The sequence below is a fragment of the Heptranchias perlo genome, chromosome 27, assembly GCF_035084215.1.
Source record: "Heptranchias perlo isolate sHepPer1 chromosome 27, sHepPer1.hap1, whole genome shotgun sequence".
Taxonomy (NCBI): domain Eukaryota; kingdom Metazoa; phylum Chordata; class Chondrichthyes; order Hexanchiformes; family Hexanchidae; genus Heptranchias; species Heptranchias perlo.
In genome coordinates this window covers 25,241,407-25,265,647 of record NC_090351.1, presented here as the reverse complement: position 1 = coordinate 25,265,647, position 24,241 = coordinate 25,241,407, and the positions used below count along the sequence as shown (strand labels likewise).

The 24,241-nt window shown below is 40.6% G+C and overlaps 1 protein-coding gene across 1 annotated transcript in view; it reads right to left on the bottom strand.

Moving 5' to 3' along the window:
* LOC137344469 (copine-8-like) overlaps positions 1–24,241 on the bottom strand; it is a 74,471-nt gene that overhangs the window by 25,923 nt on the left and 24,307 nt on the right. The window contains exon 3 of the mRNA XM_068007458.1: positions 23,300–23,402. Within this exon, the coding sequence (XP_067863559.1) occupies positions 23,300–23,402 (103 nt within the window). The remainder of the gene's footprint in view (positions 1–23,299; positions 23,403–24,241) is intronic.

Sequence of the window (24,241 nt, the reverse complement as noted above, 5' to 3'; positions counted from 1 at the left end):
AATGTAGCAATTGCACTGGAAGTGCAGTAGGGCAGTATTACTGGGGTGCCCACCATATGGACCTGGCAGGATTTCAAAGCAGCTCCTTGTTGCTTCATGGGGGGGTCAACAAGTTGGACTGGCTAAAGATTTGAAGCTTTACAATGGTTTCTTCTACTGCTCCATCAAAGATAGGCCCCAAATTCAAATGGGATAGTGGGGCCCACATACAAACATATGGCTGCTTCCTGTAGGCTGATGTACTACTGACCGTAAGAGAGGCATGTCTTGCAAGATCGCCAAGGGATCCTCAGATACCATCAAACGTGATGCAAAAAGTAGTGTTGGGTGGAGGGGGAGAGTGGACAGAAGGATTGGCTGGCCCTCCTCCACTGGAAGTTACCATGGGGCCATAGGTGCAATTTATTCTGCAGGGTCAACAGCAGGGGTTGTCCAATATTAAGTCCCGATGTTCTGGTGCTCCTTTCCTCCACCAGGAACAGAAGGATTGATGACAAATTGAAGGAGAGTCAAACAAACATAAAAAAGTCAAAGGAAAATTTAAGTTAAGAAGTTAGCAAATTAAAAAAAAACAGTAAGAGTGTTGAACTTTACTGAATGACCAGTGGTGGCCAAAATTGTGCTAATTGGCTGTACTAATACTAGAAGTTATGGGATAGGCAGCATAATTTATACAGGACTAGGGGAAGGGGAGGGGGAGGGGAGGGTTGGGACAGGAACAGAGCTATTGATGTACAAGAATTATTTATTTAGCTGTACCCTGATTACAGCTTAATGTAGCTTTTCAAGCTTTAAATAGCACTTTACTGGCATTTAAAATTTCAAAGGCAGTTAAGAACATATGCAAGGCTGTGTCCTTTCACGATTTAGACACATTACAATGAGGTAGTAAAGCTCGGTGCTGCTGACTTACATAAAAATTGTATTATTGCACCATAAAAGTGCTGCCCAAAATGTTGATGTATATATAAATCCTTAATCTATTGTTGTCAATAGTGAATATTCTTAAAACACGTGTAGAATTGTTCTACAGGTGTTTTAAGTATATTCCTTTCATTTGATTATAGTAGAATATGTAGGGGGTTAAATTGGTTAACCCCCGAAAACAGACACTGGGATCGCGGTGCATGATTAACCTGCGCCCAGTCGTTGAGATGTACGCAGCACGTAATATTCGTGCTGCCTGGTGATTTCAGCGATTGCTGCGTGCAGCCAGCGTTACCTGTGCTGTTGAGTGGCTGCATGCACCAGCAGGGGGCCCAGATATCGGAAGTGGCTCGCACCACTTAAAGGCAGCTTGCACTTCTTAAAAGGGAGTTGCACTGTGGCTGCAGGAAGTGCTGGAGGTCAATTGTGACGTGAATCTGTGCTGCAATATAAAGATGTGGAGATGCCGGTGATGGACTGGGGTTGACAATTGTAAACAATTTTACAACACCAAGTTATAGTCCAGCAATTTTATTTTAAATTCACAAGCTTTCGGAGACTTCCTCCTTCCTCCTTCCTCCTTCCTCATTTACCTGAGGAAGGAGGAAGTCTCCGAAAGCTTGTGAATTTAAAATAAAATTGCTGGACTATAACTTGGTGTTGTAAAATTGTTTGCAATATAAAGAAGCATGGTGATGATGGGAACTCTGGAATTTTTAATGAGCAACAACTTGGCTGCTTAAAGTTTGCGGGACTCTTATATTTTTAAAATATAAGATACAGGTTTGAATGGCGATCAGAAATCGCACAAGTAAAACACAGATGCAGGTCCCATCCTTATGTTTACAAACTGTTGATTTATTTCAAAACATTGAATAAAGGTTGTTCACAACTACATCCCACATCCTTCAATATGCACACCAGACCCCACCATTCTGCCGACCTGAGTTTGTATAGGGCCAGCGAGAGAGTGTGCACCAAGGTTCTCTAATGATGCACTAGAGGCCTTGGTGCAAGAGGTGGACAGAAGGAGGGGCATCCTATATCCCCAGGAGGGCAAGAGGCCCTCCAGACATGCTCCCGAGGCAGTAGGGGACGAGGTCAATGCCAGGAGCGTAGCACCATGAACATGGATGCAGTTCAATGCTTTGACACGAGTGGTCAAGGTAAGTGAGTTCAACTGACAAGTGGCATGTCCGACCAACTGCACCACTAACCACATCCATTGCTCCACGCACTACACCCTCCATCACCCACCTACCAACAAACTCTTTCAATCTGTACTCAACTCTTCCAATCAGATGCTTCATCTCACTCTCATAGATTACCACTGTTGCAAGCTGCACACCCACAACTCACAGGTCTCACACACTGGCAGCTATTCTAACATGACAGCCACATCACCCAAACATCTTGCAGGACAATCACCGACACACTTCCCGCTTTCTTGTAGGAGAAGGTGGCACATACTAGGAGGCAGCAAGTTGCAGTGACTCCATGCAACATGAACCTGCTGTTCTCTCTCAGGATGACGGCATTCCTACTCCCACCTCTGCCACTCCGCCAGTACCCTTGCTGTTGCCTGTTAGCTAGCCAGCCCACTGCTTGTAGCGTATTATCGGAACATAGGAACATAGGAATAGGAGTACGCCATTTGGCCCCTCAGGCCTGTTCCGTCATTCAATGAGATCATGGCTGACCTGTGACCTAACTCCATATACCCGCCTTAGCCCCATATCCCTTAATACCTTTGGTTAACAAAAATCTATCAATCTCAGACTTAAAATTAACATTTGAGCTAGCATTAACTGCCGTTTGCAGAAGAAAGTTCCAAACTTCTACCACCCTTTGCGTGTAGCAGTGTTTTCTAACTTCACTCCTGAAAATCCTGGCTCTAATTTTTAGGTTATGTCCTCTAGTCCTAGTATTCAAGTAGAGGAGACCTCCAAAAACAGGCACAAATGCATCAGCAGCCAGAAGCAATATCCAGCAACTAACCTGTAACTCCTGCATAATCCTTTTAAATAGCACTGGTAGGGGGTCCTCCATGCTGTTTAAGACCTGTTCACCTGTGCGAGGTTAAGACTGTGCGCTGGCTGGAGCATGGAGTTCCAATATAGCAGCGGTCCCTTTAAATCAGCGTCGCAGACTGATTAAGGTCATAATCTTCCTACTTTACATTCTGCCGGCCTTTGTTAGGTGCACGTGTGCAAACGCCTTCACCAATGGGACGTCCTGCGCACATCATGCCGGAAGTGTGCGCGCACATCTTGGACACCATTTTTGGGGCTTAGGAGTCCACGTAGTGCCATACACAATGTGTGCTACACAGCCCAATTTAGCCCCCCATAGTTCTTTTACAAATAGAAAAACACTTTGTAATTTGAGTTTATATTCATCATTTCTAAATACTTACTTTGTAATAATATTTTGGTTAATTACTTTTTCTATTATCGATCATTGTTTTATTTGCAGTTTAATTAATAATGATTCCTTTCATTACATGATGTAATGGAGATGCTTGGTGAAGGAGAAGGCTAATTAATGTCCCACAGTAGACAGACTTTTGAGTTGTGAACCCATTTATCAGCATAACATCTGATATACACTTTGGACTTTTACTGAATTCTCTTCCTTTTATCCTCACTATGGGTGTAAGGTTTGGTATAACAACAATCTGCATTAATATGGTGCAAAGAATGAGCACTAAGCTTTTGTTGGACTGAATAAGAATTTATCATTTATTGCAGAAAGTATGAGTGTCAGAAATAAATTTTCATGTATGATTGAGCATTGAGTGATGAGTCTCATTTATTCACAATCAATGTTTAAAAAGGGAAAATTTTAATTATTGTACTCATTATGACTCAAGCCTCTCTGTAATCAAGGCCTTGTTTTATTTTGTTCTGTAGACTATGCACTTACAATTATAGAATTTATTATTCTCTACTAGATATTCAGAAAGGGATACTACTACTCTGGACTCTAAAGAACATCCACAGTATATAATTATACACAGCCATAAATAAATTGCACTTATATATGTTCTTTTAATTTCACTCTCTTCCTAGCTAATAGCTATTAAGCTAATTTTCCAGCATGTAATATCTAATGAGCTTTGCCTCAATAACATAACAATAATCACGCTAAAGGTTTAAAATTGAACATATGTTTTAATAAATATTAAGTTCTTTTTATGCTACAGCTGCTACCACTAATGCATCACTAATGATTTCTATAGGATATATAATGGATATTTAATTGAGGTATATTAGGATAATATAATCCCTTTTCATCTTCATTTCAAAGCTGAGTACAGACACACTGACTTCAAAAAAATCATTAGCTCCAATGAATGATGGAGGTAACATCAAATATCCAGCTTGAGGATGATTACTTTACATATCAGATGAAAGGCATGTATATTTTGATATTGAAATCATGGAACAGATATACTGGTACCTTTTAATAGTAAGTCAGCTGGAAACAAACAAAATTTAGTATTTGAGGTAATTTATACTACTTCTTGGTGGGATTTCATAATCCAACTATTTACAGCTACTTTAAAGCAGATTATATTACTGTAAAAATGATATTACGATAAAAGTAAGTACCAGCTATTTTATATTATACACAGCCATAAATAAATTGCACTTATATATGTTCTGAGACATACTGAGAATACTGAGAAATGCTTTTAAGTGGATCTATAAAACAGCAAAGCTTTTTTTTGTTAATCTGCTTTTGAAGATTGACTTCATAGTACAGATCAGAACTGTAGGAAATATTACAAACATGAAAAGCCCATTTAACCCAACCAGCTTGCCTCTGTTTTAAATGCTCTCATCCCCAGTATCTGCTTCCTCACCATATGGTTCTCCTGAACCCATTTATAATATTTACCTCAATGTTCTTCCCTGGTAACTTATGCCATATGTCCATAGCCATTTGTGCAAAATAGCTCTGCCTGAGTTCTTCATTTGCTGCTAATTACTTAAATTTTAAAACCTTTATTGGTGCGCATAATTTGTCCAAATCAATGTAATCTCCTTTATAATTCTGAATACTTTTAATAGGTCACCTCAAAGTCGCATCTTGTCCAATATGAGAATGCCCAATTTCCTTAACCTTTCCATATAATTTAGATTCCTCATTACTATCTCTCATTAGTTCCAGCAAAAATGCCTTTCTCAGCTTCAGCATCTGCTGTGTCTCAGTACAATATTTCCCTTGATAAGGAGGAAAGGAGGATTTGAGACAACATTAACAAAGTCTGCAGGTACTTCAGATCCACAGTCTCAAAACATCAACTAACAATTCATGACCCTGTTTGAACCATGGGTGTGAGTTTGGGAAATTGCAGTCTTTAGGCTAGTAGTTTGCATTTCAGACGTCCTTCTGATCAAAATGCTGATCAAAGCCACTTTGAAAGGACTTGGACATGACATCTACATTTTTGCCCTGGAGGATTCGAATTCTTAACTTCAACTCTGTGTGGTATTAGAGCTTCTTCAGTATCTCCCACTACAGAGACCCAACAGTACAGCCTAAGGAAGACAACTAGGTCATACAAGAACCTTCTGCATTCTTCCTTGCCAGAAGAGGCAGTAAGCAGCCTGCCCCAACTTAGTGCCCTTGTTTAAAGATTGGTTCCTGAACTGCTACAATGTTCCCTTCTGATAAACAAATCTTTGAACTGGGGACTTTGGGGGGGAAAAAAAATTGAATAAGGCCTACTATTGGGCGTTGGTAGTCTGATCCGCTATTAATCTGCTCCCAATGGCCCCTGCGCAGGCAGGACGAGAACTTTGTCCGGCCTCAGTGCTCACCTTCAAGCAGCATTGAAATTTCGGCCTCATACGATGATTGAAGCAAATGTGCACTTTCTACCAGCAGGAGGAGCTCCATTCTCTTAAAGGGAGGATGTCTCTTAAAAAATCTCTTAAAGGTAGCCGGTACCTGTTATTTGCTAAAAAATAACAGTCTGCAGTCTGCAAGGAGTTCAGACATCGCACACACAAAACACAGATGTATGTCCCACCCCTATGTTTACAAACTGATGAGTTATGTTAAAACATTGAATAAAGGTTGCGCACTACTAAATCCCACATCCTCCAATCTGCATGCCAGATCTCACCAATCTGCAGATCTAAGTTGGTAGCATGCCTGCGAGAGTGTGTGCATCAAGGTTCTCTGCTGATGCACTAGAGGCCTTGGTGCAAGTGGTGGACAGAAGGAGGGACATCCACCGGTGGGGGGGGGGGGGGTGGCAAGAGGCCCTCCAGACATATGCCTAAAAGGCAGTGGGAGGCAGCGGGGGACAAAGTCAATGCCAGGCGCACAGCACCATGAACATGGATGCAGTGCAGGAAGAAGTTCAATGCTTTGACATGAGTGGTCAAGGTGAGTGAGGTCAACCACACAGCACACCCCCCATCACCCACATACCGACAAACTCTTTCCATCAGAACTCAACTCTTCCAATCAGATGTTTCCTCTCACTCTTACACATTACCACTGTTGCAAGCCACCTACGCATAACTCACAGGCCACACACGCTAGCAGCTATTCAACCATGACAAGCACATCAGCCAGACACTCGTCCTGCTTTCTTGCAGGAGAAGGTGGCACATAACAGGAAGCAGCAAGTGGTAGTGAAATTTAGCCCCTCGAGCCTGTTCTGCCATTCAGTGAGATCATGGTGGACCTGTGACCTGACTCCATATACCCGCCTTAGCCCCATACCTTTGGTTCACAGAAATCTATCAATCTCTGATTTAGAATTCACAAGTGAGCTAGCATCAGCTGCCGTTTGCAGAAGAGCATTCCAAACCTCTCCCACCCTTTGCATGTAGAAGCGTTTCCTAACTTCACTCCTGCACGTCCTGGCTCTAAATGTTCGGTTATGTCCCCGTGTCCTAGTATTCAAGTCTAGGAGACCTCCAAAAACAGTTACAAAAGCATCAGCAGCCAGAAGCAATAATCCAACCACTAACTGTAAATCCTGCTTGGTCCCTTTAAATAGCGCTGGTGGGGTGTCCTCCAAGCACTCTAAGACATGTTCAGATGGTCGTGGTTAAGACTGTGCATTGAGTTGAGGGTTAAGTCCCAAAATGGTGTCTATCACTTTAAATCAGCGTTGCACACTGATTGTATCCATTTTTTCCTTGCTTTATACGCTGCCGGCATTCGGTATTTGTGCATGCACTAATACCTATAACAACATGGCGTCCGGTGCAAGTCATGCTGGAAACGTGCGTGTGCAGCCAAGACATCATCTTGGCACTTTGGGAGGCCACGTAGCTTCGAAACAACGGGCACTAAACATCCCAATTTCTCGCCCTTTGTGCTTCTTTTTAGATTTGAACTGCAAATTGAGTTCCAAAGGTTGCCCAGTGGTGGGGCACTGAACAAAGCCATCCATCCTCAAAGGTCAGTTCCCAACATTTTATTCTTTGTCAATGTGTCCTACTAGAGTGAGGAAGACAATCCTCAAACTCTTCAAAGTTATGCTTCAGTAGAAGATAATAAAAAGAGGCTTTAGATGACATACATTTTCTAGAAACTCCCTACAATGGTATAAAAATTTGAAATTGGGTGCGGGTGTGTACCAAAGAAAACATTTCCCCAAGGTACACGCAAGGAAAAATTTTAAGTTAAACCATTCCTAGGTAATAAATTTATCCTAAGGTATGTGGAAGACAAGGAAATGAGGAAGAATATATATCCACCAGAATTTAAATTGCTTCAAAATTTATGAGCTGATTGTACTAGTAGGACCATTGAGATCATCAATAGAATATTTAGGGCCAAACAATTCTACTCGATGTAATTATTTTTTTCTCTTCTCCAGAGGGCATCAACTCCTGGCCAAGCCACAGTACCATAGGTGTCCTCTGGTGCCTCACACAAGTGGCCATGTTTCACCCGTAAGCTTTGATAGTGAGCATCAGCAGGGGTTTTGTGGGAAGCCTCGTCTTATCATGTCTCCACCTAATGTCCACACATGCATGCTTCCAATAGGACACATGAATACTGCTCAGGAGTTAACCCGAGAGCACTGAAACCAATTATATTGCCTCGACTGCTGCCCTGCATGAGATCAGCTAACTCAGCAAAGAATGAGAATCAAACCTGGGACCTTCAAGGTCTGTACAGTTCAGATATACACTGTGTAAACCTGCTGAGGCCTCAGGGGAGATCTATGTAATTAAATCACAGAATGCTACTCACAGTATGATATACGACAGTGGTATTTACAGTATGGTAATCAAATGGCAGTGTACTCCTCCCAGCATGATTAACAAAGGCAAAGATCTTTGGTCTTCATATTAATGATTTCTCCATTGTGAATGGAGCAAATCCTTTGCTAGACAAAACTAAAACAAATACTTAGAGACAAATGAGAATTAATGAAAAAAATGAACACAAATCCACAATTTAAATTTTTTTTTAGCATCACTCTGACATAAATTTCAGACTGGAATTTTCAACTGAAATGATTTTACACAGCCTCAGAAAAAGGTATTTGTTTATTTCACAAAACTATGGCCAGTATCTTCATTTTGTCACTAATATCCAACAGTGCAATTTTGAACACTAATTGTGGGATTATTTCTACAATCAGTTAAAAGAAAACAAAAGATACAATAGGCCCGATTTTAACTCCGAGCCGGTTTTGCTGCAGGTGAGTAGCAGTATGTTAGAAACTCACCTGTTGCTCTGGAGGTGAACCCCAGAGCATTTCAATTCCTGGGCCTCATTTAAATCCCATGGGCTGACTTCCCATCAGTTCCAGGCGGGAAGTCGACGGGAAGTGGTGGGAAAATTGCATGGTTCCAAGGCTGTCTGATGACAGCAGGTGGGTGGCAAGATCGGCTTTTGGGGCTGTTCTGCAGGGGTTTTGTGATTGGGGGGGGGGAGTAACTCCCTCAAGTGACCATTTTTCATGTATCAGCACGCTATTTGACCATGAAGGTGTCAAAGCATAGCCCAATCCTGTCCTCACCTGACAACTATATATACTCACATCCAGCAAAGGTTGCAAGATAAAAATCAGGAGCATGAACTTTGGTTGATTTTCCGCTCCTTTGCCCAGCGCAGTGAAGCCAACTGATCAGCTAACTCAGAGACAAATGAGAATTAATGAAAAAAATGAACACAAGTCCACAATTTTAAATTTTTTTTTAGCATCACTTTGACATCAATTTCAGACTGGAATTTTCAACTGAAATGATTTTACCGAGCCTCAGAAAAAGGTATTTGTTTGTTTCACAAAACTGTGATCAGTATCTTCATTTTGACCTGGGATTGTACCTGAGACACGTCTGCTCTAGATTGCTCAGTTCCTGTTGCCTTAACCAGTTTAGCCATCAAATACTAATTTTGATAAAACAGCATTGTTGTCCTGACAACGAAACAGTAAAATACGATAAAGGGACAAGAATCAATCCATTGGATTGGAGCAGGGAGCAAACATTTAGTGCATTGGCCTAACTTCTAGATTTTGTTCCATACCAAGCTCTCCAATCACTTACTTTTACATGAGGGGTAGGTTACTAGGTATTGCTGCAAATTCATGTTGTTAATTGTGCCACAAAAACTATATATCAGGTAAAAACTGCTGTAACTTATTGAGCAAATTAAAAATCCAAATTGACTTAAACACTATGGCTGTAAATTGCTCTGAGCGGCGAACTCACCGACTAACTTACAGGGGTCTTTACTGAGGGCACTTCCTCTAATAGGAAGCAGAGAAGAGCCCAACGTTAACTCCAGAGAAGCTAGGACCCATGGAAGAAGTGAGAAGGTCGATTTTTCCCCTCAACCTATCAGATTGCAGCATCCTTGAAAAGCCGCAAAGAGTCAAAACCTTGAAGTACAAGCTGCAACGTAAAAACCAGGGAGTGAAAACTACAACAATAAAATCATTTGTAAAAACAGTTACAGGCAGCAAAAAAAAGTGAGGGTAAGAAATAAACAAATTAAATAAAAGAGACAGAAGGAAAATTTTAATTTAAAAAAAATGTTTTAATGACCAAAACCTATTAAAATAAGGAGTAATGAGACTCTACGTTTTTAAAAGTTAATTTTTTAGTTGTTTGGCAGTCATTAAGACTTACTGCGCAGTTTAAAACTTACTTTAGACTGGTATATTTAAGCGTACCTGTTTTGTGGCGATATTAGTTAGTTTCCAGCTGGGCAGAAGAGCAAGTTGGCGCATGTCCGTTGAATCTGTTGATTGCAGCTGGTGATATCCCTTTAAGGCGAAGCTGACAGATCGTTGGCAAACCAGGAAGAGCAAGTTCCAGATTTCAGTGTTTGTTTGCGCATGTGCAAATGCCGGAACTTGCTCTTTCATTTGGCCACTAACAATGGTGAGCGCTGTTGAGCTCACCGTTCTTTTAAAAGCAATTTCCGGCCCAATACATTTAACGTAATTTGCATTTCATGAAGCACGGATGCCTACACTATAGAACAGATTCAATTTTATTCAATAGAGCAGCACAAAAATACAGCATTGCTATATTTGCAAGCACGACACATGCCACAATAATATTATTGAAAATTCAAAAGGCATACTGGAGATTGGCTTTGCAAATTACTTCATGCAAGTAGCATTTTTGGTTAGTACTGGATAAAGAACAAAGTTCAAAGTGAGATAGCAATCTAATAAGATGCCAGTGTATTCTGTAATAAACTATTAAACTCTTTCTTTTGCTAAAGCATTAACATGCAATGTTTCTCAAATTTATGTTCATTTTTATGATTAAATATGTTTCTGCATATTTGGCACCGGAAATACTCCAATATGAATTTTCTTGAGCAGCAATCAAATTTTGATGATATTTTACAATATTTTATTTCAGTGTTAATTCATATTCCCATTTAATAACACAGATGGTATACATAATTTGCACTCATATTTAAACATAACTGATTTTGTTAATGTGAAATTAACACTTTAGCTCAATCATACTTAAAAAATAATAATTTTGAAGCCATTGAGTTAGAAACTGACAAACAGCTTGATCTGTGCTAGAAGCAAAAAATGAATCATGAGTGGGTTCAAGGCTCAGTGGGCAAATTGCCAAAGAACCTACAAAACCAATCATTTCAAGTATCCAGAAAGCATCATCTGTTTGTACTAAGCTATATTTATGGGCATCTTTCACAGTGGCTGCTTCTGTTTTTTTTTGTTGAAAAGTCACTTAGTAATCTAAATTTTACTTTTACTTCTCTTACCAGCCAGTCAAAAAGGTCATTCAAATAAGGAGCAAAAAGCTATTCCCCTGAAGCAGATCTCAAGAATTTTATAAAAATTAATTCTGCACTGGCGATTCAGAAGCATTGAGCACTAAATAACAAATCGTAACTCACATACTCAGAATCAATATAATTTAAGCCGTGAGTTGGATCTGTGACAAAAAAAGGGCCTACACTGACCTCTTGCACAGCAACTTCAAGGGGTAGGCAGCCTCATAGTGGGCATGTATCTGTTCCAAAAGCCATACATGAGGACCTGCATTAAGCTGCTGATGACACGTAATCCTGGTTCACAAAAATGAACTTGGATGTTTAGAACATTCAGTTGGTTGGCAGGTCACAAGATTCTTCCACCATGTTGAAGGTAGATAGATATCTGTTGAATAGGAAATTTTGAGGGTTGGGATGATGGCTACTGGAGGGCATACACAAATATCCAATATTTGATACTTACCTTGATTGAGTTGTGGAGCAAAAGCAGTTGCTGCTGAAGCTCCAAATCTACAACTGGATGGGGTACAGTGTGGGTCCATGGTGCAGAGAATAGCAGGAATACACTTCCACTTGTTATTGTGAATTGTGCTTCAGAGCAACTCCTAGTATCTGCTGTGTGCTTCGTGAGGGCTTGAACATGCATATGGGAGTACAATTTTAAAATTTGCAGATGACACCAAATTGGGGATTTGGTTAATACTGAGGAGGACTGCGACAAAATATAGGAGGACATTAATAAACTTGCAGAATGGGCGTGTAATTGGCAAATGAATTTCAATATAGATAAGTGTGAGGTGGTACATTTTGGTAGGAATAATAAGGAGGCCACATACTCCTTGGAAAATAGGAGTCTAAATGGGGTAGAGGAGCAGAGGGATTTAGGGGTACAGATACACAAATCACTCAAAGTAGCGGGGTTCATTTCTAGAGGGATAGAATTGAAAAGCAGAGAAGTTATGTTAAACTTGTACAGAACCTCAGTTAGACCACATTAGGAGTACTATGAACAGTTCTGGTCTCCGCACTATTAAGAGGATATAGAGGCACTGGAGAATGTGCAAAAAAGATTTACTCGGATGATACCAGAAATGAGAGGTTATACCCATCAGGAAAGATTGAATAGGCTGGGGCTGTTTTCTCTAGAGGTGACCAGATAGAGGTTTTAAAGATTATGAAAGGGTTTGATAGGGTAGATGTAGAGAAGATGTTTCCACTTGCGGGGGAGACCAGAACTTGGGACCATAAATATAAGACTGTCATTAATAAATCCAACAGGGAATTCAGGAGAAACAACTTCACCCAGAGAGTGGTAAGAATGTGGAACTCGCTACCACAAGGAATAGTTGAGGCAGCTAGCATAGATGCATTTAAGGAGAAGGATATGTTGATTGGATTAGATGCAGAAGGTGGGAGAAGGCTCACATAAACACCGGCATGGACCTGATGGGCCAATTGGCCTGTTTCTGAGCGGTACTTTCTTGCAATTTTTTGTAATTCTTTATCAGCTAACAAATGGCCAATTACTATTAACATGGGGAAGGGACAAGTAAGTGGAGTCTCTGGCACTGAAAGAAAAGAAAGACTTAGATTTTTATAGTGCCTTTAACAACCTCAGGATGTCCAAAGCGCTTTACAACTAATGAAGTACTTTGAAGTGTAGTCACTGTTGTAATGTGGGAAATACAGCAGCCAATTTGCGCACAGCATGGTCCCACAAACAGTAATGACCAGATAATCTGTTTTAGTGATGTTGGTTGAGGGATCAATGTAAGCCAGAACACTGTGGTGAACTCTCCTGCTCTTCTTCACAATAGTGCCATGGGATCTTTTATGTCCTCCTGAGAGGGCAGATGGGGCCTCGGTTTAATGTTTCACCTGAAAGACAGCACCTCTGACAGTGCATTACTCATTCGGTACTGCTTTGAGTTGGTTCCAAGATAGTGTGAACCTATCAATGAGAGTTTGGAACTGAATCAATCTTTTGCAATAGATTTGGAGAACCTTAGAATGCTTTTGATGATTGACCAACCAGCCTAGGTCATTGATGGGATCTGAAGAGACAAATCTGTCATTGGGGGCTGGGATTCTTTCCATGGCTCCAGATAACCATGCAAGCCAGTTCTCTCATGGACAAGCAATGGGATATCTGCTAATGCCCTATGTTCCTTGCTTGTGTAGCTTTAGCTGGTTAAACTCCAGCAGTATCCCTAAACACACTTGAGGGAGGCCTAAGCTTTAGCTTTGCCAATCTTTGCCTATGTTCTTTAGACATAAGTAATTAGGGTGTGTCTATATAGGGAGAGAATATGCACTCCACATTTAACCAAACAGAAACTCTACTTATGTGGATTGCTCAGTAGTTTGGCTTGGTGATTCTTAAGTACGATGATGGGCATCCATGCATGTCAGACACCCAGCTGACTAAAAAATACATAATTTAAGCATCCATTTTTTTTCTTCAAATGTAATTACGTGCTTAACAATATTACAAGGCAGCCATTAACAGTGGAGTGCGAGACTTGTGATTCGTTTCACACTTGGTTGCTTTCGTCATTATAGAAATAAAAAACAGAAAAGCAGAGCTAAGGCCTTAAGCTTACAGCATAATAAGCAGAATCACGGTGGTAAATGCCAGAGTTGAATAGGATTGCCTGCTGAGGGAGTCTGCTAGCCTTAATTGCACTGGGTGTGCATTCTGGCTTAAGTGCCGATTTAACATTGGACATTGTACACGCAAAATTATTTTGAGTTCCAAGTATAATAATGCTACTTCTTTACAAGTACGTTTCTATTATATGAGCTGACAATCGCTACAAGCCATGTTGTGTTTTCTGGTTGAATCCATAAAATTCAGCCCTGCAGGATTATGCCAAGACAGGCAAATTTTGTCCTTTGACAAGAAATGCTTTCAATTGTGACTCACAGTGAATGTTGCAATATTACTAAGAATATCAGCAGAGGCTTAGTTTCTTAAACAGAATAACAGCAGGAGTAATTTTACCTAAGCATCAAGAAATTAAAATGAAGAGGAAGTCTGGTTCTTTTCATGAATAATATTGTCCTGAAAGTGACAGTTACAATAATGGAGGGTTGGATGAGTTTCAGACTTGTGGTGGGCCCATGTTAATTTGGGCATAAGTTATGACATTGTTCATGCACATACAAGCTTATATTCAATGAGAATTTCATAGATGTGCAAAATTAAAGGAAAATAATCTGTACATTCTGCTATAATAGCATTCAGTTTACAGGGAAACCTTTTTCAGAATACATAGATAATGATCTATTAAATAATGAAATAATTTATTGTACAATGCTCTTGTCATTAAGCTTATTGAGAATATTTTTATCCAGTATATGTCTCAGTTGTTCAAACTTAAATGTTTCTACCAACTTTTCAGAATGGTTTTTCTAGATCCCAGAATATATAGATTGCCCAGTGCAGTCTGGGCAACAAAAAAAACTCAGCAGGGGCTTGATATTTTTCTGTGGTCTGTTCACCATACAGCTTATCGCAATTGTGTCAAATTCCTGTGTGATGTATTTTGTTTTAAGGGGATTAACAAGTTAACTAGTTAATTTGCATACAGGAATTTCAACCATATGTGTTTAAGCTTGTAATCAAATATTATTGATACTTTTGAGTATATTAAAGTAGTGAGCTTTTGGTGGGCTGGTAGCAAATTGTGTGGACATGTTACGCTATGGATTGATAGAGATACAATCTTGAATCAACATGTTACCTGCAAGCCTACAAAAGAATGGTATTCAAGGATTGGGAAACAGGTTCCTGCCCATCAGCTGGGAACCTAAAATGGGGGGTGAGGAAAATACTAAGTAAATAATGAACACCTGAAAACAAGTGCTAAAACATTTGATTGAGTTTTTTTTAAAAGGCAATGCTGTGGTACTTTGTGTTAGCTGTCCCAACACAACAACTTGCATTTTAAAGAGTGCCTTTAATATAGTAATACATCCAAAGGGGCTTCAGAGGAACATTATCAGACAAAATCTAACACCAAGCTACATAAGGAGATTTAGGACAGGTGACCAAAAGCTTGGTGAAAAAGGAGTGCCTTAAAGGAGGTGAGAGAGGTAGAGAGGTGGAGAGGTTTAGGGAGGGAACTCCAGAACTTAGGGCCTAGGCAGCTGAAGGCATGGCCGCCAACAGTGGAGTGATGAAAATCAGGGATGCGCAAGAGGCCAGAACTGGAGGAGCACAGAGATCTTGAGGGTTGTAGGGCTGGGGGATGTTACAGAGATAGGGAGGGCCGATGAGTCCCAATGAACCACGGTGTGGCAAGATACAAATCTACACCTATAATTTCAAACATGTTGAGTTGATGATTTATCCAGGCAGCCACGGAAGCGACAAGAGAAGTCTCCGAAGCCTCCAAAAGGGAAAAAAGGGAAATAAGATGATAGGTCAGCTTGGAGTCTGTTTCCTGGAGGCTGGCTATAAAGTAACCAAGGCAAATATCTGGAAGCAGCTTTGCAAACAAGCAGAGGCTTGGGAGCAGGGCACCTTTCTGTTCCCTCAGCTCGGGAACAGTGCATGATGCAAGGGAAAGCAAAAAGGAGGTTAGGAAAAATAGCTGAAAATTTGGGGAGGACAGGTGCAGGGGCTGGAAAACAAGAATGAGTTGGATGCAATGATTGATCGACTGAGCCTAAGCTTTTGTCACAAGATCATAAGATGGACTTGGAAAAGAAAGGCCAAATCCAGCTCATCTATTCAGAAAGAGCCCACGGCATCCAATTGTTCCTTGAATAATTTCAAGGACTTTTGCCTCCACTACCCTAGTCAGAATCCACTCTAGACGTTGCTACTCCTTAGATATTTTTATAATACATTAATGCAGCGGGTTCCCGAAGCATGGGATTACATGTAGCAACTGAAAGTCAAATATAAAACTGCCAGGACTTACCAAGACCAGTAGCCCAGGAGACCTGCTAAAAACAAGTCTTCGCAGCAGCTTTTCATTTAGCTTGCTGCAAGCTGCATGAGAGCCACGCCTGGAGAGCCTAGTGGCACCAACACGAGTCTCATGTCGAGTGACATCCTGACATCAGTACTAAACTTATTCTTGAATCTGTGACCTGTTGTGCTAGTGTCCCATTTTAATCTGAGGGAGCAATTTCCATCTGGCCACTGAATGCTCCCAATACAAAAAATAAGAACTGTAAGTGACTAGTAGTCTAGTAACAAAACTGTACTTTAAAATTATGCAAAGTTATAATGGCTATGTAATTAAGTAGTAAATTTTGAAAATAAAAGCTATTCATGTCTGCTATAGAGGTGGATTTCTTCAACTGTTTTGAGTGGAAGATTGTTATAATGGCCTGGAATATTGCAGGCTCTTCTGACAAACAATATTTTTTATTAAAACATACATGCTGCTTGCCACAGAGCAACCATTCCAAACATAGTTATTAGGAGAGTCAAGGCTATTTGATTACTTAAATAATCTCTTGGTACCTTGTTTCTCCATAGGTTTTCCTGCAGGCAATTATAGTGATCCCCTTTCATGAAAAGCCTTTCAGGCTGCATGCTGCTTTAATAGTGCCTTTGTAACACTTAGTTATGCAAAGTATTGGTATAGTTAGCTCTCTTTGATTACAGGGCATCAATTGTTTTCAGGGCAAATTTTCTGAAATAAAACATTCTAATAACATTCCAATGTAAAAACTCACCTCCAGTTTATTGGTGTACCAGTTTTATACCTTACCCCTTAAACCCAGAAGAGAATCAGTGCTAACATAAGCTGTAAATGGGGCCTTGCTTCCAGACACTACCTGCAAGAAATTACCCTTAGGATGAAAAGTTTAAGAGTCAGTAAGCAAGATAGAATAGCTAGCATTATGTAGATGGTTCGATTATAATAGTAGTAAAGATTAAATTGGGTTAGATCACACTCTGGACACACAGTAACACAAGACCCAGCAGTTAGGTTTAGGCTGATGTGAGAATGGAATGTTAATTGATGTATAAGCACCAGAAGGTCTGGTGAACAACAGGGGGGTGTACAGCAAGAATAAACTTCTCTGTAATAAATATCTAGAGAGATAAGGAAATTAAGGTTCTGAAGGATAACTGAGATCATTCATGTTCATAGAATGTCCAGAGAACAATAAACAGAAAATGACACTAATGAGCATGCGCAAGAGGGTGAAGTGGTTTGTGTGACTACTAATGCACTTACATATTCTTGGCCCAGAAATTGCTCGGAGCAGCAAACCAACAGTGCTCGCCACTCCATAGATTTATACTAACCCACTAACCTACCGCGGTCTTTACTGGGTGCACTTCCTCGAATAGGAAGCGGGGAAGAGCCCAGCGTTAGCTCCAGCGAAGCTTGGATTCATGAGAGAAGCAAGAGGATTGCTCTCTTGCCTTGACCAAGCATTTTTGACATGATGCAAAGAGTTGACAGATTGCAACGTAAAATTCAAGAAGTGAAGTACAACACTAAAATCATTTGTAAAAACAGTTATAGACAGCGAAAAAAGAGAGGGTAAGAAATAATCAAATTAAATAAAAGAGACAGAAGGGAAAAGTAAACAAAAAGATTCTTAATTTTTTAATTTTAATTTTTTTTTAATGACCAAAAACTATTAAAATAAGGAATAATGAGACTCCACATTTTTAAAAGTTAATTTTTAGATGTTCAGCAGCTATTAAAACTTACCATGCTGTTAAAACTTAGTTTAGGCCTGGTATTTTTAAGTGTACCTGTTTTGTGGCAACATTAGTTACATTCCAGCTGGGCAGATGAGCAAGTTGACGCTCTTCCATTGTTTCCACTGATTCCAGCTGGCGATATCCCTTTAATTCGAAGCTATCTTATCACAGCGAACCAAGAGGAGCAAGTTCCAGATTTTCGCATTTCACTGCGTATGTGCAAACTCCGGAACTTGCTCCTCGATTTTGCCACTAAAATCACTGTTCTTTTTTAAGCAATTTCTGGGCTGCACTGACTGTACACATTAGGAACGTGCTTATGTACTAACCTTATGCTTGCCTTACATAATAACCATATAAATGTACAGTTCACCAGTGCACTTTAGGAACTCTAACTAGTCCTGCATAGACCGAGCAGTCAGAAGGTTCAGCTTGCGAATCCTCGATGAGTTCCTTGTTCGTGGGAAAATCAACGTAGATCTCATGAATACTGCATGTGATGGGTTGTATTAGTGTGTTTATTAATTAACGTTTTTAATCAGACGTCTATCTCTTGAGTCCGCCTGTATTAAAAGTAAAGGATAAGGATTATCCTTAGCTCAACACAAAGTGAACCTTTTACCATGTTCAGAATCAATCTCACTTGTTCCACTTCTATGTGTTACCTTGCAACAGGTCCACTATTACCCACTTTTCATTTATTTTTTAAACACAGGGAGATGTAATTTAGAATTGTATAGAGTTACATAGAATGTACAGCAGAGAAACAGGGAAATTCAGGGTGTGCTCCAGAACTAGCTGCGCCTCTAGCCAAGCTGTTCCAGTACATCTACAACACTGGCATCCACCCGACAATGTGGAAAATTGCCCAGATATGTCCTGTCCACAAAAAGCAGGACAAATCCAATCCGGCCAATTACTGCCCCATCAGTCTACTCTCAATCATCAGCAAAGTGATGGAAGGTGTCGTCGACAGTGCTATCAAGCGACACTTACTCACCAATAACCTGCTCACCGATGCTCAGTTTGGGTTCCGCCACGACCATTACAGCCTTGGTCCAAACATGGACAAATGAGCTGAATTTCAGAGGTGAGGTGAGAGTGACTGCCCTTGACATCAAGGCAGCATTTGACCGAGTGTGGCACCAAGGAGCCCCTGTAAAATTGAAGTCAATGGGAATCAGGAGGAAAACTCTCCAGCGGCTGGAGTCATACCTAGCACAGAGGAAGATGGTAGTGGTTGTTGGAGGCCAATCATCTCAGCCCTAGGGCATTGCTGCAGGAGTTCCTCAGGGCAGTGTCCTAGGCCCAACCATCTTCAGCTGCTTCATCAATGACCTTCTCTCCATCATAAGGTCAGAAATGGGGATGTTCGCTGATGATTGCACAGTGTTCAGTTCCATTTGCAACCCCTCAAATAATGAAGCAGTCCGAGCCCGCATGCAGCAAGATCTGGACAACATCCAGGCTTGGGCTCATAAGTGGCAAGTAACATTCGCGCCTGGCAAGTGCCAGGCAATGACCATCTCCAACAAGAGAGTCTAACCACCTCCCCTTGACATTCAATGGCATTACCATCGCCAAATCCCCCACCATCAACATCCTGGGGGTCACCATTTACCAGAAAATTAACTGGACCAGCCATATAAATATTGTGGCTACAAGAGCAGGTCAGAGGCTGGATATTCTGCGGAGAGTGACTCACCTCCTGTCTTCCCAAAGCCTTTCCACCATCTACAAGGCACAAGTCAGAAGTGTAATGGAATACTCTCCACTTGCTTGGATGAGTGCAGCTCCAGCAACACTCAAGAAGCTCGACACCATCCAGGACAAAGCAGCCACTTGATTGGCACCCCATCCACCACCCTAAACATTCACTCCCTTCACCACCGGCGCACTGTGGCTGCAGCGTGTACCATCCACAGGATGCACTGCAGCAACTCGCCAAGGCATCTTCGACAGCACCTCCCAAACCTGCGACCTCTACCACCTAGAAGGACAAGCGCAGCAGGTACATGGGAACACCACCACCTGCATGTTCCCCTCCAAGTCACACACCAACCTGGCTTGGAAATATATCGCCATTCCTTCATTGTCGCTGGGTCAAATCCTGGACTCCCTTCCTAACAGCACTGTGGGAGAACCTTCACCACACGGACTGCAGTGGTTCAAGAAGGCGGCTCACCACCACCTTCTCAAAGGCAATTAAGGATGGGCAATAAATGCCGGCCTCGCCAGTGACGCCCACATCCCATGAACGAATAAAAAAAAGGCTTGCTATTTAAGATTTCTTCACAAAGAGGAATGGGTGTAAATTGTCAGCTTATTTTCATTTTTCCTTAGCAGTCAAGATTTCTTTGACAAGATAGCATTTTTCACTGACGACTATACCTATTGTGAATTACTATAAGAGATGCCTCATTGGGAAAGCCTAAATGACTTACAAAAATGAGATACTCATGAACTTTCCACCCACTCAATCTCTGCGCCCTCTCCCCCACCCACCCCCCCCTGCCCCCCCAGCGACCGTGGTAGCACGGAAGATTCAGAAGGCAGGTCAGGATATATTATGTAAAAGAACAGAGAGATCATAAAATAGCCTCCAGGGTTAATTCTCTGGCAGTGAACAATTAATGACAATTTAAAAGCAAGGGAGAACTTCTAGTTATTTTACCAAAAATTGCCTTTCAATTATGCAACAAATGAGTCCCATTGAATTTATCTCTGGGGGTACTTTTAGCTTCTTTCGCTCTCAATAGTAAAATGACAAAGGGAAAATTAAAGTAGATGCTAAAACATTATGGCCAGCACAGACATTGAGTCAATATAGCTTTGGGGGTAATAACCAAGTTATTTTATTAGATCACACATTCTGAGTGGTTTTTCAGCAAGAAGATGTGAAGCTTCATGTTCTGTCATGGAAGAAAATAATTACTAGATCAGATCCAATATTAGCATAATGTTGAAATTGTGTCAGATCTTCACAAGAAGTTGTTTTGTGAGTCAGACGATAATTCAACATTCCTGTGGTAATTAATTGAGCTGAATTTTTTAAATTTGAAAAGAATCAACTTGTCTGTATATTGAATACTATAGAAATGAAGCTGAATAATCACCTTAGATATACATTACTTTCACCCATGCAGACAGGTTTTCTGTAGAACTGAACTGAGCAGCAGCCAATAACTGTGAAAGGCAAAATGGGGAACCCTGCTAGCAAAGGCTGAAAAAGAGCTTGAGACCCTTAAGGTTTTACACTACACCTAATATAGTATCTATCAATTTAACATGAGTGTCAAACACCATGCTTGACTAAGAATTACTTTACTTCATGTGATACGTTCCCAAATTTCTTCCAGTTGCAGCCTGTTTAACAACTGTTATCTTCTTGCTGGTCTCAAGTCCAGACTACTCTATATATTTTATTGATAACCCTCTGTGAGCAGCTAAACATTGTGTTCATGAGGGAGGCCTTGAGTAACCTTAAAATAAAATGGATCAGAACAGACAAAGAAACTAGACTTGAATACATTACAATTAATCCATACCAGAGCTGACTCAGAATCAAGTTACGACGATAAAAATTTGCAGTGTATCAGAATTGCATATTTAAGGACCTTACTTTATTTTATGTGGTAGCATTCAGAAACACTCCATCATAATAGTTTCAAAAGTGTGAAAACAAGGGACACGAGCATGGATAAGGGATCAATAAAGATTGATGTCCCACTTGGGATCTCTCAAAAAATATAAATCTAAGTGAAGGAAAATACATTGAAATCTATTTTTTCTCATTTTTTTTATTTCAAGTTAGGCTTTCCTTTTTTCAGACTGCATATAACACTGACCAAAGTAAAGAAGATCTACAACAACAACAACTTACATTTATAAAGCGCCTTTAATGTAGTAAAACGTCCCAAGGTGCTTCACAGTAGTGTTACTAGACAAAATTTGATACCGAGCCATATAAGGAGATATTGGGACAGGCGACCAAAGGATTGGTCAAAGAGGTCGGTTTTAAGGAGTGTCTTAAACGTGTAGAGAGGTGCAGAGATTTAGGGAGGGAAATCCAGAGATTTAGGGCCTAGGCAGCTGAAGGCACGGCTGCCAATGGTAGGGCAAAGGAAATTGGGGATGCAGATGTGGCAGAAATTGGAAGAAAGCAGCGTTCTCAGAGGGTTGTAGGGGTGAAGGAGGTTACAGAGATAGGGAGGATGAGAATTTTGAATTCGAGGCGATGCTGGACCAGGAGCCAATGTAGGTCAGTGAGCACAGGGGTGATGAGTGAACGGGACTTGGTGTGAGTAAGGATGCAGTCAGAAGAGTTTTGGATGAGCTCAAGTTTACAGAGGGTAAAAGATGGGAGGTCAGCCAGGAGAGCATTGGAATGGTCGAGTCTGAAGGTAACACAAGCATGAATGAGGGTTTCAGCAGTGGTTGGGCTGAGGCAGGGGCAGAGACAGGTGATATTACGGAGGTGAAAGTAGGCGGTCTTGGTGATGGAGAGGATATGGGGTCAGAAGCTCATCTCAGGGTCAAGTAGGACTACAAAAGAACTAAAGTGAACAAAGATTAAACTATAATCCAAGTTTTACAAATTGTATGCATCATCTACTTGTGTAGATTGCATTGCAAACTGTGGGGCAATAATGCAATACATTCGCAAACTGCAGCCAGATGCCATGTGATCAGATGTCATGTCACTGGGCGTCACATGATCAAATGTCACATGATCAGGCATCACGTGATCAGAACTCCAGGAATACATCAAATCAGAACTGGCAACCCTACTTAAGTTTCTCAGTAAGAAAACATAAAAGACAAGAGTTGTAAGTTTCTACAAAACTACTAGGCTTCACTTCTACCTCATAATATTTGTCACCTAGTTTATAAAGAATGTTATCACAAGTCACATATTTTAAAAACTAAATATTCAGATGTTAGTGAATTACCCAGCTACCACTTGCACAGGTGTACCAATTGGTTGTCTAAATTCCCTCCAAATATGCACCATCCACATGTAAAATGGACCATTGTTTTTCATCACCAGAAATCAAACTACTAAATAGCAAGAGAAGGATCAAATGTTATTGCCAAACTAAAATAATAATTGGGAATTGAGTTGAGAAACGAGGAAAGGTGATGAAATGTTTCAGATAAACATTGGGTTGACTATTTTTTTTTGTCAAAGGGGTTAATCCACATGTTTCAAAATGTTATGCATCATTGTACTCATACAGTCTTATTTTAACAGGCTTATTTCCAGCAAATAATAAAACAAGAAACCTCACTATGGTTTGGTATTAGATTCCATTTTTTGGAGTGTAGGTACAATATGAAGTGTGAAATGTTTTCATGGATGATTCTCAGTAGCATTCAATACACACTGAATATGATCTGCTAGAATAACAGGAATAAACCAGAACTTACATTAACAATAGCTTCTTTAGTCTGTGCCATGTCGGAGATAACTCCATCTGTTATAATGAGCAGAACAAAGTATTGTGAGCCATCTTGTACTGCTGCTGCGTATCTGTAGAAACCAGACGAAGGGGTTATTAGAAAATGACACCACTAATTAGAACATCTATCTGTGTAAAGTTCATAAATAGCCGACTGCCTTGGACAGGTTGCGTAATGCAAGCTACTGACCTCTCTCTGGGAGCAGCACATAATAAAATACAATCATTTACATCCACACAAAATAAGGGTCCACTTCATTCAAATGATTCATTCTGCTGGGCCTCAAAAGGTGAGAACCTGACTTAATCAGTATGTAGTGAATCCCTCTTGGCTAGGCATTATGCACAGTGCTCCAATTGCTGCAGAGATTCCATATGGAATGCAGGAAGGATTTATTTTTTAAAACCTAGATTTAGGAGATTCAACCTCAATGTCCTTCTCCTGCCAATCTGCCTCTGTGCTGTCTGCCAATCATTTATGCCCTCAATCCCAATGTGCCTCATTCCTGTCCAATCTTCCCCCATAATTAGGCACTGTTACTCTCACAATGAGAATCAAGATGCCACAAAGAGATGGGGCCTTTTCTTGGTTATGAAACTGTTTTATTCTCATCACTGGGAATGGACCAGTTTCAGTTTCACCTCACAGGGGAGGAAGGAATAGTTGTAATTCCCAGTAGTATGCTTTGATTCTCAATTTGATAGCAGAAGTTGTCATCTACACAGTTGAACAGGTAAGAGAAAGAAAAGAGAGCAGATAAATAGCATGATTGACAGCCAGGAAGATTGGAAAGTGGGGGGGGTGGGTATGATGCACAAAAACATTGGGCATAAGCAATGTAGGGGACAAGAAAATGCAGACATAAGCAAGTAGGCCATTGGTTTACAGTGACCCGTAAGAGTCAAAGTC